The 19624-nt window shown below is 43.9% G+C and overlaps 1 protein-coding gene across 9 annotated transcripts in view; it reads right to left on the minus strand.

Annotated features, from left to right (window-relative positions):
* Positions 1-19624, minus strand: part of CELF4 (CUGBP Elav-like family member 4) — a 723065-nt gene that overhangs the window by 95395 nt on the left and 608046 nt on the right. For 5 of the 9 annotated variants that reach the window (XM_056325512.1, XM_056325507.1, XM_056325510.1 and 2 more), the window contains exons 4-5: positions 11855-11983; positions 6909-6988 (exon numbers count right to left, since the gene is read on the minus strand). In XM_056325512.1, the coding sequence (XP_056181487.1) occupies positions 6909-6988; positions 11855-11983 (209 nt within the window). The remainder of the gene's footprint in view (positions 1-6908; positions 6989-11854; positions 11984-19624) is intronic. The other 4 variants (XM_056325515.1, XM_056325511.1, XM_056325509.1 and 1 more) reach the window with 1 other exon arrangement.

Here is a 19624-nt window from a genome sequence, read left to right on the forward strand (position 1 = left end):
GATGTCTCTCTAAGGAGCTAGTCTCTCTCCATCAACTGTAAGAGATGTGTAGATGGCAAGACTACAGATGACCCCAAGATTTTATACTTTGATGAACACTTTGATGTAATTCAGCCAGGTCAACCCTGATCTTTAGTTGGTAAGCTGCTGATTGTGGGAGCTTTCCTGTAAGAGGTTTATACAGTGCTTAGCACACAGCAGCAATTCCATGTAAGATCAACAATAACCATATTTCCAGCAGCAGCAGTCTCAGAGGAAACATGCTAGAATTTCTGGAGAGGGTGAAGAGGCGTGTTCCTGTTGAGGTGAGACGTGCAAACACCAGGCTGTGGCTCCACACACCTGGCTCACAGATTTGGTTGACTTCCTGAAGATGCGTCTGGCTGAACTGCAGCCGAACTCCCCCAACTTTGTGGAAATGATAAACTCTCTTTCCAAGCACTAACGGCTGCTATGAGCCTGAAGGGAGAAAGGGAGAGTGCAGCTGGATGTGTGTGCGTGTTTGCGAAGAAGGGAGGAGAGATGAGGGAAGTTTCTCCTATGAAAGAAATGATCCAATTTGAAGCAAGTCCCTCATGGGAAGAGCTGTGACAGAGGCTGCTCTGTTCCTGTTAATTTTCACAGTGCAGCTGTCAGCGGGTCTGTAAATAGTACTCCGTGAAGCCAACACTTCCTATCCACACATCAACCATTCAATTAACGGAAGAACAGAAGAAGGAAATAAAGTGTACCACAGCCTTCTATCACGGCTTTGATGTTTCCCAGCAATTTATGAAAGTGTACACAAATCTAATTACAAGCCCCACTGCTTCCCATTTACATGGAGCTCCTCAAGTTCAGAGCTGTTTATATCAAAATAATTGTTAAAAATACCTCAGCTGATCTATGGCATTGTGGCCCCCCACTCACCGGAGCCGCCACACTGCTCCTTCCAGGGAGTTTCTGCCGACTCAGCACTTTGGTGCCAGTGTGCACGCATAATAACAGCCGCTTCCCCGCTGCTCTGTGAGCGAGGCACCCGGGCTACAACTTCATCATGCCCACAAAGGTCTATTTTCCATATTTCCTCCACCTGCTCAGAGCTCCTTCTGCAGACTCTCACTGCTTCCCCTTCCATTCCTAATTCACCTAAATATTCCTCTGCTGCATTGACAGGGGATGAGGACAGCTGCTTGGCCAGTTTCTGTAATAGGACTGTGTCTGAAGGCAACTTCACAGTGCTTTGCAAAGTCGTAACTGCGCTGTAGGAATGCACAGCAATAATAACAGCAGTCATAAATGTGAGCCGGGGTTGGTTTCTTTGGTGGGGTGCCTGAGAGTCCAAAGCCAGGAACATGAGAACCAGTGACCCATTTGCTATTAGTTTGAACAAGGGCCACTACACACGATGTACTGACAATCACTTGTGTTTCTTGGGGCAATTTTTGACAATCTTATATTTAAGTTACTCTCATTTGGTAAGCTAAACAGGTGAAAAATTCTTTCAGCTTAATTAATGGCAAAAATCCCTTACGGTATGAAAGAGTAGATAGTACAATTTATAAGGCAAGAAGACAATCCCTTCATCTGACTATTAATTGGTTTTGGCTGGGAATTTCAGTGCTATGGGTGACTTCCGAAGGATGTGGTAGGTGGAGGCTGAAAGTCAACCTTGTTCAAGATGTTATGTCATTCATGTTTTCTTGATTAATAGAAAATATATTAAATACAACAATTAGAGATCTAATCGGTCTATTGCCTAAGAACACTGAGCAATAATTGTGTAATTTTATATAGGTGGGTCCTAAACAGAGATCTGAAGTTGTTTTTCTCATTTGTAGTGATAAGAGCCGCACAAAAAAATGTTGAAATGAAAACTCTCAAGTTAACAAAGTTTTTGGTTGCAGTATTATTTTTTTTAAGTTCAACCAAGTTGAATATTTCTCTGAAAGGCAGACATCTGTTTAGTGCATGTATCCAAGTCTCACATTTTCCTTTCTTTTCAAAAAACCAAGGATTCCATCAGAAAGGCAGTTTTCATGGAAGATGTTCAGCCAGGCATGGATAGACTTGTGATGCTAGTGCCTAGATGCAGAAGAAATGCTGTGGTTTGACCAAGCAGCTGTAGACTCCTACGGTAAAACCAAAAAAGGGCTTGGCCTGTGTGTTGGAGGAAGCCACCTTACGGGATTTTGGAGGTCTTAATGGCCTTAAATTTCATTAATTAAAGTAAGATATAGAATGAATGTAGTGCTAACAATTAGTGTTAGGCAAGTTCACAGTACACCTAATGGATCAGGAGTCAAAGGACTCAGGTGTGGGATGCCTGGTTTCCAAATTCCAAATTGCTTCAGTTGGGCAGCAAACACCCAGAACAGGATTCAGCTCCCCTTGCAGTGGACATGAAGCCCCCTTTAAGCTGCACACTCAGTGCAGCTCCTTGCACACTCAGCGGGGAGGCAGATGCCTCCACGGCTCCAGGGAGGCAATGATAAACCACATGTCTGAGCTACGTGGGAGGAATCGCCATCAGACAAGAAGCCAAGTGAACAGCTTTAATATCTGACTTGTAGGCGGCTAATGTCAGCTGGTATAGAGTCACCCTAGATCTTCAGCTCTGGCAAGATTACTAGATTACTGTGGCAGTGACGAGTACAGCAGAAGGATTTCAAGGTGGCAGGGGTATATTTCTGGTGAGCAAAGGCAGTTGTAGACTCTGAGACGTCTGCAGGAAGTAAGTGTTTTCAGCTTTTGTTTTTAAGCAGTATGGGTCCTTTTTCATTCTAAGTTACACTTTGGATGAAGAATCACTGTTTCAGAACTGACAGACCATAGGAATCTGACACCTAAAATTAACTAAAAAGCACACTTCTCTTTGGGTTTTGGTTTGACAGGTTTCAAAATCTATTTCTGTAAAATAGAGTTCCTCCATAGATATCTATTTCTCTTTATTGATTGTAATAGAAACTTAGATGACAAACACTTAGATGACAACCTCAGACATAGTTTCTTAGCCTCTGGACGTCTCAAATTAGGTGAACTGAGTCCCATCTCAGGTATTCACTCTAATGCCCTTATAGAGATCTCCATTAAAATTAATGAAAGGGACAGGCACGCCCAGAAAGTGATTTAGTCCATCCCAGCACAGATACATAAAGGGAAGAATGTACAATTCTCTAGAAATGTCTCCCTCTCTCCATTCTATAGGAATCCTAGAGGATGTTTAGATTAGATTACAAACTTTTAGACTGTTAAAGCCAGATCAAATGAATCACTCTCTTCACTTCTCACCTCTATGCAGAAAATGTAGGTAGCAGTACTGTTCTACCCCTTCCAGAAGTTAATTCATAACAAAATGAATTCTGAGGTTCCACAGTGGGTGAGGTGGTGAAAAAGGTGCAACAGCAGTACAGGTTTTAACCCTGTGTACTTTCTAGGTAAGGGTAGAAGCTGCTGCAATTTAGGCATGTATAATGAAGCACAGAGGACAGTTTATTCTGTGTAGGTGGGTGGACAAGCCCGTATCTTAGATGTGTTAGATGTGTTGTGCAAAACAACTTTTCAATATTTGGCTGTCACTGGGATATGAAGACATGGGAGAGAAGGAGAAAACCAAGCTGAAGATGATGCCTAGGTAGGAGTATGACTGACAGGTAGGATGATAATGTTGTCCACAGTGATTGAGAATGGAGGCGGAGGAGAGAGAAGACAGGGTTTGGGAGGAAAAGTTCAAGCTAGACATCCACTACGAGATGCTGGAAAGACAGGCCAAGATTTTAGTTTTGACAGGAGTCAGTCCTGCAGCAGAGAAATTAGATCTACAAGCTGTCGCTATAGAAATAGTAGCTGAATTTGTGTTGGTGGATAAGGCTGCTAGGGACAAGACTTGGATGAAACAAAGAGAATCACATGAAGAGACCTATTTAGGTCTCCATTTGGATGGGGAATAGATACAGGAGGGGACAGAGTAACCAGAGCTAGAAGTACGGGGCATATAATTGTTAGAAATATATTATAAATGCCTGCAAAAGTACATTAAAGTTATGAGCTCTCATAAAGAAGGACACAGAGGTCAAGTAAAACACTAGTGTAAACCTGATGAGCTGATAGGCAACATGATTTTAAAAGACCTCAGAAAGCTCTCTTGGCAGGTAGATACAGAAGGAACTTTGGGCCTGCTCAAAAGTAAGGGATTATGGGAAAGTCATTTCTAAAAGGAATTTATTGTGTGAAAATTGGAAAGCTGTGGACCTGTTCAGTGGGCCCTTAGGAGAAAGTGCCTTGCACAGAGAAGTGGGCTTCTGACAAATGGCGGTCAGGCACCTGTCCAAGGAAAGGTTAATAAAAGAAAAAAAAAACAAAAACCAAAACCAACAACAACAAAAAAAAACTTTCATAAAAGAAAGTTGCCTTTTGAAACTATTAGGCAACATATGTTGTGTGAACAGGAAGTCACAGTAGAGCAATAATCCTGACAGCTGTGGAGAAACAGGAGTCTGCCGCAGGAACGAACGGCTCGAGACCTGACAAGAATGATGATGGATGCCCCATTGGTAGTACACGAGGACAAGGCAAGAGATGTTTAAATTGGCTGAACCACAGGAACAACTTTGAGTTGGCATCAAAGCCAGACAAATGAGGCCAGTCCTAATGGCGAGAGAAATGGGAGGGGGGGCTGAAGGAAGATGGCAGCAGTGCACCCCTCCTTTCCAAGGACGAGGGCTGCGTCGCCATCTCACCACGAGGTGGCTGCATTTCTCTGTGAACATCCAAGCCCTTAAGAAGCTGCACACCCTGAAGCACCATGAGAATGACAATAGGAACAGAGATCACCTGCAGGGTTTGGCCCATCCCATTGAAAGCGCCTTAGAAATTTTGAGGCCCTGTGGGAAAAGCACTGTGTTCCATGTCTTGACCAAGTGGCGGTCACTCCGCAGGCCCTCACTAGTCCACTTGGCTGTGGTAACTGCCTGTGTGCCCGCTTGTACCTCATGGGAGATACAAGGCAATGCCATATAACCTAACTTATAATGAAGAGGATGAAAATAATTTTCTACTTGCTTTTCCTGTGAACGAAGAGTAGGTATGTGGACTGCTGCTGAGGTTCAGTCAATTAATGGAAATTTGTCAAGCCATGGAAACTTGATTTTGAGCCTGGAATCTGCATCTAGTGAGGGTTAAATTGTTATGCTTTTTCAGATGCTCAGACCTGGTTATTCAAGAACATTTCTATAACAGGTATTTGAGTCAAACAAGTCAACAGGAAAAATGGTCCCATAAAAAACTGACCCATGAAATGGCCGGTTCTTCATTGTTTTGCACATCCTAAGCTCAGTTGATGTCAGCAGGACGGAACAGAAATCTGCTCCCAAGTGGTCAATAGATGAGTATTTTTTTTACTTATCTGAAGTGTGCCAAAAGTAGGAAGGAAAAAGGCTGGGAAATGATAAGGGTATTTTGGATATACTAGGTCTAGATAAAGTCTTCAACTCTCCTTGGGTTTTGTCTATTTTTTTCCTGTCTTGCTCTCACCTCTGTCACATGAGTTTGCAAGATTTTGGGGACAGGGACTGATTTTTAATACACCTTTTTGTGGTAATATGGAACGGTAATTCCTGATGTCAGTTTATAGACGCTATTGCTTTGGGTCAAAGTTTGAAAGATAGTCATTAAAAGTACATCTTCAACCTGTTTGAGAAAAGATGCCCATATTTCACCATGGGATGCCAGCATCAAGCCCAACATCTGGTATTGTTAGAAGGAAACTTTTAGGAAGAGGGTCCTATAAGTATTGTAATACTTCAAAAAATGGACACCCGTATCTTTAAGGAGAAGTTTTTCAGTAGTATCACTGGTAAACATGTACCATTTTTAAACTGATTTGTCTAAGATGTGATTCCAGAAATGAGATCTTGATGATTTGCTACTTCCAGAAACCTTTTCCCCTGTAAAGAACTTTCCATTTTTGTCCCTGGAAAGATCTAGATACAATCTGCCAGGCCCACTTTAAACTTATTTTAATAAATTCATGAATTTACATCAGAGTATCTTATTGAAAAGGAGATTTTACAGTCCTAAATATTTTTTAATGAGCTTTCCTGTATCCTTTCCAAGTTGTTGCCATGATCCTTTGCCTTTCATGATTTACACTGTGAATAATTAGTAATAAAAATAATATACTATTATAATAAACCAAAACGTGTTGGACCAGATTGTCTTTCATTGCTGACAGTGGAATGTCTTACATCCCTCTGGGTCTGTGTGATGGTGTACAAATATAATTTTCCATAGAAAATACATCTGCATTTCTACTTTCCTGAACTATCAGGTTCAAACCCCCATATTACTAGGTATTTGTCCAAATGGAATGATCTCTGAAATGCTTCCTGGAAGATCCAGTAGTTGGTCTGACTGCCTTTCAAGAGTTAGATATAGGGAACCACATTTATGCCTAGATAGGCACTTTTGTAATAGCAGTGGGAGGTGTCCATCACTGTGCTTCTAGTGCCATCACGTGAACATGCTGCTCTCTGCTGAATGCTGGCAAAAAGTTATTTGGGGAGGGAAACAAAGAAGCCCTTTGGCACAAGTTTCTACTTGATTCATCTCTCTGAAACTTGGAAGTTTACACTCATGGTAAGGTCAACCCAATGTTTTTGGCATCTGTCTTTTTTTCAGGTCATCAGAATTGCTAGTGAAAGAACACAGCACCCCTTGGGGTTCTGTGCCTGTGTGAAATGACAGTGTCTTCCTGTCCTTTCCACTGATAAGCAAAGCACACCCAAGGCCCTGCATGCCTGAGCTGTTATCCATCCTTCCTGGAAGACGAGTTCACAGAGCATAGACAAATCATCCCTGCTCCTCAATCCGGCCCCAGGGCAGCAAAGGCCAAACCAGCCCTCACTTGCCCTTGTTACAGAGCTACTCACCGGCATTGTCTGGCTGCCATGCAAGGCATTGATGGCTGCTTGGGCCTCCGCATGTGAAGAGTATTTCACAAATGCACACCCTGGAAGAGGAAAAAGAAGAATATAAGAAAGGTTACACAGGTACCATGAATGTCCATCTAGGTAAGTACTCCACCCTCAGAACTGGCCAGTAAAGATTGTTGTGGAGAAAGTATAACAAACAAATGTTCTTCTGGTTCCTTTCTGAAGTCCAGTCAGCAGCAGCCTGAGGACCTCTTAAGTCAAAGCTGCATCCAGAATTCCTGCGCTGCTTGTGATGGGCAATGATGGGCACAAACATAGCAAGTACATTTTGAATTCACTTGTGTTTTGACCTCCACAGCTTCACATGGTAAAGTGTTTCCCAATTTTACAATTTATTGCATGAAAATTAATTTTATTTGTATTAGACTTAATGCTGAATGCTCCTCCCTCTGGGATTGTGAGAAACAGTAAGGAAGTACATAGAAGCTGTCAGAAAGCCACACATACTAGTTACAAGCAACCAGAGGCCAAAGTTACAGAAAGTATTCGGGTTACTCCAAGCCCACAAGGTACCTTATCATACCACTGTCTGGTACAGCTCCATGATAGACTGCTTAGAGCTTGACTTGGCTCCAAGCAGGTTTGGTCTGACAAAGTGTGAGACAGCTTCTGATGAAGAAGTGGGGATGGGAGAGATCCACATGGTATGATTTACCATCTTGCCACCACCAGAATCTGAATCTTAGTCCTTCATAGCTGCAGAGCCAGCACCTGTATAAGGACTCTCCTCTGGACGTTACAGAAACATATGCAGCACTTCTCCAGCCTGCATTGTCATATGAGGAATCTCACACTGAACTCTTACATAAGGTTTTAGGGCATAAAGGTACATTTATGGATATGTGCTAGAGTGCAGAAATGATCAACACTTCAAAGGGTCACATGCACCACTAGAGTTGGGGGAAGTATTGCTAACACTCTTAGCTACAAGCAAACAGACTCAGAGAGAGGAAGAGTAATTTCCATATGCTAAGGCAGGTTTTGGAACAGATTGGGAGAGATCTGAGAAGTTCTGGCTTCCATCCCCTTCTATTAGTACCAAAGACTTTTGAGCTTTTAATCAATTTGCAAAGCCCTAGCTGTTTCCCCTGAAGGGGTGCAGATTGCTGAGCAGAGGATGTCAGTCCTGATGATGGGATGACTCTCCTTAATTCCCTTTGCAGAATCCTTAGAAAGTCCACAAATCCTTATGGATCCATACCATGCAGGGTGAAAATTAGAACAGCCCACCTGCAAACTCTAAGAATGAGCCCTAAAGGTCCCCAAAATCAGCACTGTGGGCTGGTACAAGTGAAATTGAAGAAAGCAGTGATGGCCCCTTCTAAAAAATGATACCCCCATATGAAATTAGCTTACAGACAGGAGCCCTTCACTTTCCATTACCCTTTCAGCACTGTGCTCGGAATGTATTTCAGGAAAAGCACAATGATTGTTGCTAATAGTTGGATCTAATTTATAAGGAGCTGAGAGGAGACAATCATGAGAAAATGAGATAGATAAACTTCAGCTGGAAACAATAGGGATCAATTATGACATAATCACAGCCCAGCATTCCCGGGCTTCTGAGATACTGCGCCTTACTCTTCATTAATCAGAGATAATCCAGAATTAGGGTGTTTAATTATTTGCAGAGATTCTTTTGTACTTTCTGCCTCTAAAAAGAATATGCTGATTAGCAAATATACAAAAGCTTTCCAGCTCCAGTCACCCGTTGCATTTAGAGCAGGATTTTTGCCTGCAGTGATGCTGTCATGTTGAAGGCTTCACTCTCTTCAGGTGGAATCCAGCCCTGTGCTAGGGAACTTGATGGATCAGTGGAGATGGATAAAGGTGGGAACAAAGGGAGTAGCAGGCATTTATCTTCTTTAATATCCAAGATACTAATGGGATCCCTCCTACTGCTTCCAGTAGGTTTGAGGTAGCAAGACCAGTGAAAACTCAGCTTTTACTGGTGTATGGTGGCAAGGCAATAGCAAAGATCCCAACATTTTGGCCCTTCTGTTTATGTGTTCAATAGGATGGCTTCTGTACACAACACCAAATGTGCATGTAACCTCTTCCTTTCCTGTTGTCACCAGAACTGACTCCAAGATCTTATGAGCCAAGGATGCGAGTCATGCCAGTCTCCTCAGAAAAATGGTATCCCTTTGACAGAAGCAGATCTGGAGTTTGAAGGGATTCTGACAGACAGAGAAATATATAACCTGTGCTGAACAGGCGAATACCTGTGTTTAAGGTGGTTTGTTTGTTGGGTTTTTTTTGGTTTTTTGTTTGTTTTTTTCCCTTACTTCCAGATTATAAAGCTGGAAGAGCTGCTTTTACTGTCCTGCCAACTTGGAGGAGACTGCAGAGTCAGGGCCTAAGGTTATAATTGCAGAGGGTGTTAAGACTTTTCTTGTGGAACTTATGGTGCTGTGGGAAATCTTTGCTTTCCGAGTTACTGAAGTAGACAACTGCTGCATGGACGGGTGTGTGTGTGGGGGGAAGAGGCTGTCCATGGAGCAGCAATTCAGATGCTGTGGGTCCTGCTGGTTTGCTGAACTGGATCCACTTCAGCTTCCTCACCTGAGGACTCCTGCACTCCTGCCTACACACTAGTGGGCTTCACCCAGAGGGGCTCGGGGACTATGCCTCTCCCATCTCTCCCAGGAGGGACAGGCTCTGCACTCCACTTCAGACAGGGAAATGCCTCAGTCCCAGCTCTTCCACCACCTGGTTACATGCTACAGCCACTTTGCCTACCCCTGAGTCACTCATGCAAGAGGTGTTTCTTCAGCCCCTTGAAGGATATAGCTCACCGTTCAGAACATCACCCATGGCCTCAGGCAAGGTTCAGGCAGCTTTCTGGCTGTGACTGAACTGTGGTGGCATTAAAGTGGGAAGCTAGGTCCTGCCTTCTGAGAGCAGTGCTTGCATGGAGGTACCTGGAAGACTTTAGAGGCTCACCACAGGGATGCCTGTGGGACTTCATGTAGTAGGTTGGGTAGGATTGAAGTTTATGGGATTTGATTGCTATCTGATGCTTAGACAATCTGCTTAAATCTCAAATTAGACCGAATTTAAGCCTTATGGGTTTTACCCAAATTAAGTAACTCACAAGCAATGTGTGTCACATTGGTTTCTAGCAGATGGAAAACATTACAAACTGGAAATAACTTTGTGGGAGTTGTGGCTTGCCTGACTAGCTCCTAAGATAAGGGCACTAGCCTTAAGTTTTCTGTTAGATTGACTGCTCTGTGTGCCTGTGTGCGTGTATGTAACTGTGTGTGTGTAAATTAGGAGCTTCACATTCTCAGTAAATAGCACCAGCAAATGGAAGCTGGTAATATTAACTCTGTCAAGGCTCAGTATTGATCCTGAACAGCTCAGTGAAACGCAAGCCTGAGACTGCAGCCCGCTAGCACTAATAATTAAACTGGTTAGCAATATGGAGCTGCCACTCAGGTTCAGACTTACAATGAAATTGTTTAAGAGGGAAGGAAAGAAAAAAAGATGGAGCAAGTATGATTACAAGTCTGTGAGTTGGATCTCCTTTGGAATCTGTTTCTTGCAAATCTCAGACATCATTGCCTTTATTATTACTCTATTTAACTCATTTGTCATTAGATTTTGTTCTGTACAATTTCAGGCGGAGGCAGACAGATTTTTTTTTGTTGTTGTTGTTTTCCCCAATTTATTGATTTGTTCTGTGAATGGAGTGCTTAACTGGTTACTGTTATGATGGCTGGAGCTCTTTTAAGCCAACCTAACCTACTGTTTTCCAGTGGGGCAGCCCCTGTATTTGGATGTCACGGAACTAAAGTAGACCTGCAATTGAAGAAAGGTGCCCACAGTTTATTTTCAGCTCAGGAAGGCTGAGCTTTGCTGACATATACCAGACAACTGCCCTGTAATGCTGGTGCGAGTCTTTTTTGCCTGCCAGTGATTTTACGGAATACCAATATCTTTCTCCAGTGTATCACTGTGATTTTTTTACCTCTCTGTTGCAAAAATGTGCTGGTTGATGTTGTCACATGTCAAAATATCCAGTGAGATATGAACTGCATCAGCAGGACTGGTCTCTTCTCTGGTGCTGCACATTCCAGCACAGTTTATGATATATTACACACAGATCAATATTTAATGGACATATTATACTGTCAAAAGAAGAGGGCTTCCTATTCAAATTGAAGTTACTTTGTCTAGAGACTGATGGAGGAAAAAAATGACCCTCCAACTCAAGAGAGAAGCCTCATTCTTATACCTGGGCTGTAGCAGAAGATCTTTCATGCTACCCATGTAACAAGTGATGCCAAACAGTGGCAGAAAGAAATAAGGCACGTCGTCTCACAATGAAGCATTTGTGGGTTTCAAATGGTACTTGTCTACTGAATGTAATGTTTGAATCAGTGTCCGTACCCTTGGAATTGTGATCACTGGCTGAGATGTATCTATGCAAAGACCAAGTGAAGACAGGGAAGACCTGTTTCTGGTGGGTGAGAAATAAGCTGAGATAATGGCAGAGACAGTAAATCAAGGTATAAAGTAGAAACCTTGGCTTTGTTTAAAAGGAAGAATTGGCCTGTTCAACAGGGTGGAGAGAGCACATCTTGAGTGAATGCAGAGGCCCTGTGTTCAGAGGGAAGGCTTTGTGCTGTGAACAAACTAATAGTTTGCATGTGGTGAGACATAGCTCATCAGAGGCATGTGCTTTTAGGTGCAATCAGCTTTTTGCTCTCATACGCAAGCAGACACCAACCAGCAAAGCAACAGCTTCCCTCGGCATATGTGACCCCTCCTAATGTAAGAGATGCTGTCCTGGCAGCCACATAGTGACTTTGTCACGCCAGAAAATGATACACAAACTGAGCCTGGGTCTAGCTTGACGGAAGCCATCGCCTTACCTTTGCTGTTCCCATCGGGTCCCCGAAGGATTGTGCACTCCTCAATGTTGCCAAATGCCTCGAATAGCCTGCGCACATCATCTTCTGACTGCTGCTTATTGAGCATGCCCACAAAGAGTTTTCTGTCTTCTGGAACAAAATAAAGAGATGCTTACCATATTTCAGGAGGGATGTGAGAGCCAAGATGGCTCAGTATCACATGCAAAACAAACAGTGATTTCATTAAGGTGACATATTTCAGAAGCTGCTAGTCTTTTCAGGTGGCTGGCTTGAAAAAACTTAGTAGCCTCAGATGTTCAATGACTACTTGAAAATAATTTGGCAATTTCGAGAAACAAACAAGCAAACTAGAAAGTTTTGATTGTATATAAAATCTTTAACTGCTTCTTAAAATCTAGGCACTGAAGTCTTCCAAATCAACTTTTTCTGATCAATCTTTGCAGTCAGCTTACAGTAACTGAAATGACAACATTGCTAGAACCATGATACAAGAGGAATATGGATAAAGTTAGAATATAAAAATGAAGTCCAAATGAAAAATAACAAGTTAACAGCCTTTGCAATACTAAGTAAGTTGCAGGGAAAAAAATGTTTAACACAAGCTGTTTTAGATCAGGATATAAAGGAAGCCACAGCCTGTAAATGGAAATTTGTCATTCATACCCACTCACAGACATATACCTACAAGTTTGGATGAGTTTTTTAATACATTTTTTAAGTTTATTAGAAATAAGCCCCATATTTTTATACATTGTTTTTCAAAACATAAAGTTAATTTATGTCTACTAATATATGAGATAGCTCAAGCAGATGGTATTTCATGTCCAAGCAGGACATGGTCTGCTAGTAGATAATTTTTCTTTTTTGAATGAGGAAGCTCAACATGTCCCGGCAATGTGCACTTGCAGCCCAGAAAACCAACCGTATCCTGGGCTGCATCAAAAAAACATGGCCAGCAGGTCGAGGGAGGTGATTCTCCCCCTCTGCTCCGCTCTGGTGACACCCCACCTGGAATGCTGCATTCAGCTCTGGGGTCCCCAGCATAAAAAGGACATGGACCTGTTGGAATGAGTCCAGAGGAGATGATCAGAGGGCTGGAGCACCTTTGCTATGAAGACGGGCTGAGGGAGCTGGGGCTGTTCAGCCTGGAGAAGAGAAGGCTCCGGGGACACCTTCTGGCAGCTCCCAGTACATAAAGGGGACCTGCAAGACAGCTGGAGAGGGACTCCTGACCAGGGCGTGTAGTGATAGGATAAAGGGGAATGGCTTTAAGCCGAAAGAGGGTAGATTTAGATTAGATATTAGGAAGAAATTCTTTGCAGTGAGGGTGGTGAGGCACTGGGACAAGTTGCCCAGAGAAACTGTGGAAGCCCCAGCCACCTTCAGGAGTGTTCAGGGCCATGTTTTATGAAGCTTTGAGCAAGCTGGTCTAATGGAAGGTGTCCCTGCTCATAGCAGGGTTGTTGGCAATACATGACCTTTAAGATCCCTTCCAAGCCAAACCATTCTATGATTCTATGAGTTATACCTGGACTTGGTGTTGGTATGGGGATATTCAGTCCAGAATGAAACACCTTCAGAAAATGTTGGTGAAAACATACTAAATTAATGACTGCTGAGTTGGCAGAAGGACCTCAGAGGGCGCAGAGTGATGCCTCTAGATCAGGTTTATGTTCAGAGACCGATAGCATTACACAAATAAAAAAAGAAATTTACATAGTTTACATTGTGTATGTAAACAGGCCATTTGCACATGATTCATAAATGTCTTATCATTCATTAAGGGCTATGTAAATGTGTGAACCAATGATTTTTTCAGAGCAGTTTACAGAGCAGAAGTAACTAATTTGAATAAATATATCTAAATAAATAAATAAATAGTTTGATTTTTTAATTTATTTAGTTATAATGCACACGTTAACCTAAAGCTGAACAAAACATTGGTTTGTAACAACCCTTTTCTAGCTGACTAATTGGGCGATTTATGTCACTTTTGTTCACTGAGAAATCGCTCGTGTAGGCAATCTGTTCTGCTTCAACCTGTGTTTGATCAAAATTCCCCTCTCCAAGATGCACCTGCAAATTGGCAAATTACTTTATAGCCTTGGATGAGGATAATTTTTCATGCAGTGGATATCAAGAGAGGATATTAAAAGCTTTCAATCCTGTAGTCAGGTTATCCATGTAAACGAAAAGTGTACTGCCCACAGAAAGCGAGGAGTTATGTTGCCTTCAGTTAGGCTGTTGAAATGGTAGGAAAAACAGGTTATGAAGGGTACCTGTGCATTTCTGATAGGAGAGAGAAACAGCGCTAGCTTTCTGATAGCATGCTAAAGCAAGAAATATGCCTACTTTATGTTGGAAAAGTTTAACAAAGGGGCTTCTCGAGGTCTTTGCTGGCAACACAACGTTCAGGCTTTGATGATGCACAAAGCCCTAACTAACACAGTGCAGATTCTTTTCACCTCAAAATAAGGTACTTTGGATGTCTGAAAGGTCTGTTTTCTTGATGGCCAGACTGACCCACAAAAGAGACTCTCCGAGGTGGGGTATAAGCCTTAGAGAGGCAGCTACTGAAGTTGAGCTTGTGCTCTGTGGGGCATCTCTCAGTCTTGGCTAGACAAAGCCTTGGAGAAAAAGTCCAGTCCAAATTCCAGTGGTAGTCCAGATATTGGAGGAAAACCCACCCACCAAATGACACCAGCTGTCCTGGAAGATGGGAGATATTTTAGGAATGGGGCAGAGTGAGGTAATGAACTGGGAACAGCACTGGCAAAAGGCTTTGCCTGGAAAGTTTGTGTCTAGTAAATACTTCCAGCATGGAGGAAGCATCTGTTATATTGTACTTTATATGGTTTCTGCTGTTTCAAACAAGCTGCATCAGCAAAAGCACTTCTATAGCTATGTAACTGTATTTTCACCAGGCTTTTTGCTAATATAAATGTACCATTAAAAAAAAAAAAAATCACATCCCTCCTCTGTCAGCAAAACTCTCTAGTGTGGAACTGGCCTGAAACTGCCTTGTCTGGTTTAGTTTATGCAAAGCTAAAACCAGGTGTTTTAGGAACCACTTAATTTTATATTCTGTTTTATTTGGTTTTAATCTTTTTTTTTTTTTTCGTTCCCTTTCCTACATCTCTGCAGGACGCTAGGAATGGTGATGCCTGTCCCCAGAGCTGGCTGGCAGAAGATGCAGTGCTTTGGTGAGCTGCCCATGAAGTGGCCATCAGACCAGCAGGGACAGGCTCGACTAAGGGTGAGGACTACCTCCCCCAGGGGCTTCTGGTCCAGCTGCTCCAGAGAAGATGGCATGAAGGGGTCCCCAGGGCCAACCAGGGCTCAGCACTGCCTGGACATCACCTCCAGCTCCCTCTCCAAACCAGTGCCCAGTCTCTCTCCTGAAAAACTGCCTTGGGTTGTCAGGGGAACCATTTGTCACATCTGCCATTTCAGAAATCCTCACAATCACACACTTGGCTGATAAAAAATGAGTCAGTTTAACAAGATTTTTTTCTCTGAGAGGTGCTTCTAACAAAGTGCTGCATTTACCTTTCAAGTCCCAGCCCTGCCAGGGAGCTCAGCAGCATCTTTAAACACCACCGCTCACAGATCTAGGGTGGGAAAAGAGAGGGCAGGGTCCAACAGCTGGGACCATTCAGCATGTTCCAGGTCTTGGCTAATCAGTTTATCCTCTAATGGGCTTATATGAGCCTATTACACCCCAAGTGTCCCCATATGCTGCTCTTCCAAGTCCCAAACAAAAAGCTGTCATGCCATGCACCAGGGCAACTACTTTGCTCTAAACAAGGCCATGAGACTACCAGGAGAAAATGAAGACAGGATGTGCTGGCGTCAGTGGGACATGTCTGAGCGCGTATGTATGCCAAGATGCTTCCCACCAGACTTTTCCAGTGTCCTTGAATGAGAATGGACAGTAGTATCTTGCTGTTCCATCTCTCAGGCCACTCTGCATCCTACAGAAACCAAACATTTAGGCTGCACACAAACCTAGAGCAATCCCCAGATCAAGCTGTCCCAGCGCTCTGCCTGTCTGCAGGGTGTAGGGTCCATCCCTACCACCCATGGTCCACCCATAACACCTCACTGAGTCCCATGATTCCTTCTCTTTCAGTGATATACTATGCCAACTCTATGCATCGCAGGACCAACATCTGAAATTCAGAACACTGGGCAGACTCAGTCCCCTGTGACCTCCTTGCCAAGCTTGATGCTGTCATCCTCATTTAAGATTGTGGGACTGAGGGGTAAAGAAACCTTCAGATCAGGCCCCCTGAGACCTGGGATTTGGGGCAAACTGAACACAGCCAAGGAGAACAGAAATACCCCTGTCCAAGGGCAGAAGAGAGGGACAAAACGGGGCTGGACATGAGCCCATGATCTGGGATGTCCCCAGCTGGAGCTGTGGGCATCACTGTATGCTCCAGCCTAAGCGGCCAATGGCCATGGAAGAAGGAATGGTACCTCACAGTACCATCTTGTCTTACACAAAAGGAGCCATGAGGAGCAGCCTTTATCTCCTCCCTATGAGGGAAATCAAGTCAGTGAGCTACTTAGCATGTCTAAGAACATATATGATGAAAATCTATTCTGTGCAGCTTCCACAAGGGCACACATGGCCTTGCATCAAGTATTTATGCACATATGAGCATAGGCCATAGAAACACAGAATGATTTGGGTTGGAAAGGACTTGAAAGATCATGTAGTTCCAACAATCCTGCTATGAGCAAGGACACCTTCCATTAGACCAGCTTGCTCAAAGCTTCATAAAACATGGCCCTGAACACTCCTGAAGGTGGCTGGGGCTTCCACAGTTTCTCTGGGCAATTTGTCCCAGTGCCTCACCACCCTCACTGCAAAGAATTTCTTCCTAATATCTAATCTAAATCTACCCTCTTTCGGCTTAAAGCCATTCCCCTTTATCCTATCACTACACGCCCTGGTCAGGAGTCCCTCTCCAGCTGTCTTGCAGGTCCCCTTTATGTACTGGGAGCTGCTAGAAGGTGTCCCCGGAGCCTTCTCTTCTCCAGGCTGAACAACCCCAGCTCCCTCAGCCCGTCTTCATAGCAAAGGTGCTCCAGCCCTCTGATCATCTCCTCTGGACTCATTCCAACAGGTCCATGTCCTTTTTATGCTGGGGACCCCAGAGCTGAATGCAGCATTCCAGGTGGGGTGTCACCAGAGCGGAGCAGAGGGGGAGAATCACCTCCCTCGACCTGCTGGCCATGTTTTTTTGATGCAGCCCAGGATACGGTTGGTTTTCTGGGCTGCAAGTGCACATTGCCGGGACATGTTGAGCTTCTCATGCATTAACAAGTCTTTCTCCTCAGGGTTGCTTTTAATCCATTCTCCTCCCAACCCAATTGATGCTTGGGATTGTCCTGACCTACATGCAGGACCTTGCACTTGGCCTTGTTGAACTGAGCATCTCCCTTTTGCTTTTTTCAAGAAAGGCCTGTCCAAGTTTCTGTCTATTACATGCACTAAATGATAGTTTCTGTTTCTGTCTCACACCTATATATCACATGTTGGTGAAGAAACCTTACTAACCTCTCTGTAGAGGCAACCCTTAACAGCAGCAGCCTGAGCAGTGACAGTGCCCTGCAGCGTGGGGGCTGGATGTGGTGTCCATGTAATCCTCTTCTCCCCACATTTTTGTTTTCCCTTACTAGTGCTCACCCCATTATCAGTCTTTCCTTACAGCCTGAGTCCACCATGCTTGTTTGGCCCATGGAAATAACCATGGCTAGCAAATTCTCTGGTGTGATGCCCAGGAGAGCCAAGGAGTTTTTTGCTGGTGCACCATGAGGCCCTTCCCATGAGAAACCTGAGGCACACTGATAATACTGAAATTAAGTTTATCTCAAGTCTACACCATTTTGCCATAAACAAACCACAGCAATAACAGGAGCCAGCACCCCCTGTTCCTCCCAGGAGGACAGGTAGGGACAGAAAGGCCACAGCAATGGCAAGCCAGAGCTCTCAGGGATGTCCCCTTGGTGACATTTCCAACATCACCATGAAACCAGGCTTCCCTTTTCTTGACCACTCTGCCAGCGACAGAGGCTTGTGCCCATCAGGAAGGGTGGGCTGCAAGGCACAGTGGTGAAGAAATGTAACCTGTCAGATGAGTACACAGCATCTGCAGATCTCCCCAGCTGTGTTTATATGAAGCTTCAGCACCTTCCCTAGTGCAAATAGGGGTTAAATTATTCCCTGTTCTATTTGTATTTAAATGTTATTTCTCTATGATAAGCGTAAGGCAGAGGTGTCAGATGGGCCGGGGCGAAGGAGGCGGCATGCATGAAAGGTGAAATAATAGAGCGTTGCAAACCAAGTGCTGAGAGGAGATGGGAAGGGGGGGACATGTGAGTGTGGGGGAGAAGGGGGAGGACGGGCACTAATTAAAGAGACAGAAGGGACAATGAGATGCAGGATATTTGACCCTCTGTGGAGCAAGAGGACAAGAACAAGAATCACAGCAATTGCGGAGGGACTGGGGGAAAATTAGGGTCACTCATAGAGAGACACGACACAGGTTTGTGTTTATCCAGCTAGCTCTTGCTAATGTATGTGTGTGCGTGGGGGTACATTTAGATAACAGTATATAAATACACTTGTGTTCTCATATTCCTCATGCAAAACAAAGAGGTTGAATCCTTGTATCAGGAAAGCATAAGACAGCTTTACCATCTAGAACACTGCATTCAAGGCTTTGGAAATAAAGAGGGACGGATCTACCACCTTTGTGGCCCAGGCTAATCAAGAGGGTGAACCAGAAGGTCACGACGGTCCCTTCTAGCCACAAAACCCCTTATTCTAAAAACTGTGAGACTCCCTACTTCATCCTGAGTTCCCTGCCAGGGCATCACACACAGATAGTGTGTGTGCTTCTTTGTGCAAGAATAAAACTGGCATTTGCATATTTCTGTGTGGGAACAAGCATCTTCTCTACGCACATGGTATTCACCAGAGCAGCTCTCTGATGTTATTTGATGCCTTTGGCTTTTTAAGCATTAGGACCAGGTTGCTGCATGGCTTTATTTCAGAAACCAGATGCTAATTAATTCCATTATTTGTATAGCTAATAATTATTTGTCCCTGCTGCTATTCCCCTCCTCCTCAAACATTGCTTGCACACACAGTGAGGGATCAGCGGTAAAGCCTCAGTCCAGGCACTGGGAAGGCCTTTAAGCTTATCTCCTTGGCACCATGACAGAACAAACGAGCAGCCTAGAGAAGTTCTCTGTGCAGTTGAGGGTAAGAAGAAAATGCTGGTGCACCGGAACAAGTGGCACATCTACCAGAGAGGCTGCCAGAGGCAGAGTGGATCTTCCTTGCCTGCTGTCCTGACTGGTCATTGCTTGAGAGGGGAGAGGAGGTGGCATTGATGCTGTCCATCACAGAATCATACAGAATCATTGAACAGTTTGAGTTGGAAGACACCTTTAATGGTCATCTAGTCCAACCCCCCAGCAATGAGTAGGGCCATCTTCAACTAGGTGAGGCTGCTGAGAGCCCCATCCAACCTGACATTGCATGTTTCCAGGGATGGAGCATCTCCCACCTCTCCAGGCAACCAGTTGCAGCATTTTACCACCCTCACAATAAAGAATGTCTTCCTTATATCTAGTCTGAATCTATACACTTTTAGTTTAAAACCATTACCCCTTTTCCTATCATAACAGGCTCTACTAAAAAGTCTGTCCCTTAAAGTCTTATCTTTCTTATAAGCCCCTTTTAAGTATTGA

This window comes from Falco biarmicus, chromosome Z, assembly GCF_023638135.1.
Source record: "Falco biarmicus isolate bFalBia1 chromosome Z, bFalBia1.pri, whole genome shotgun sequence".
In the NCBI taxonomy this organism is placed as follows: domain Eukaryota; kingdom Metazoa; phylum Chordata; class Aves; order Falconiformes; family Falconidae; genus Falco; species Falco biarmicus.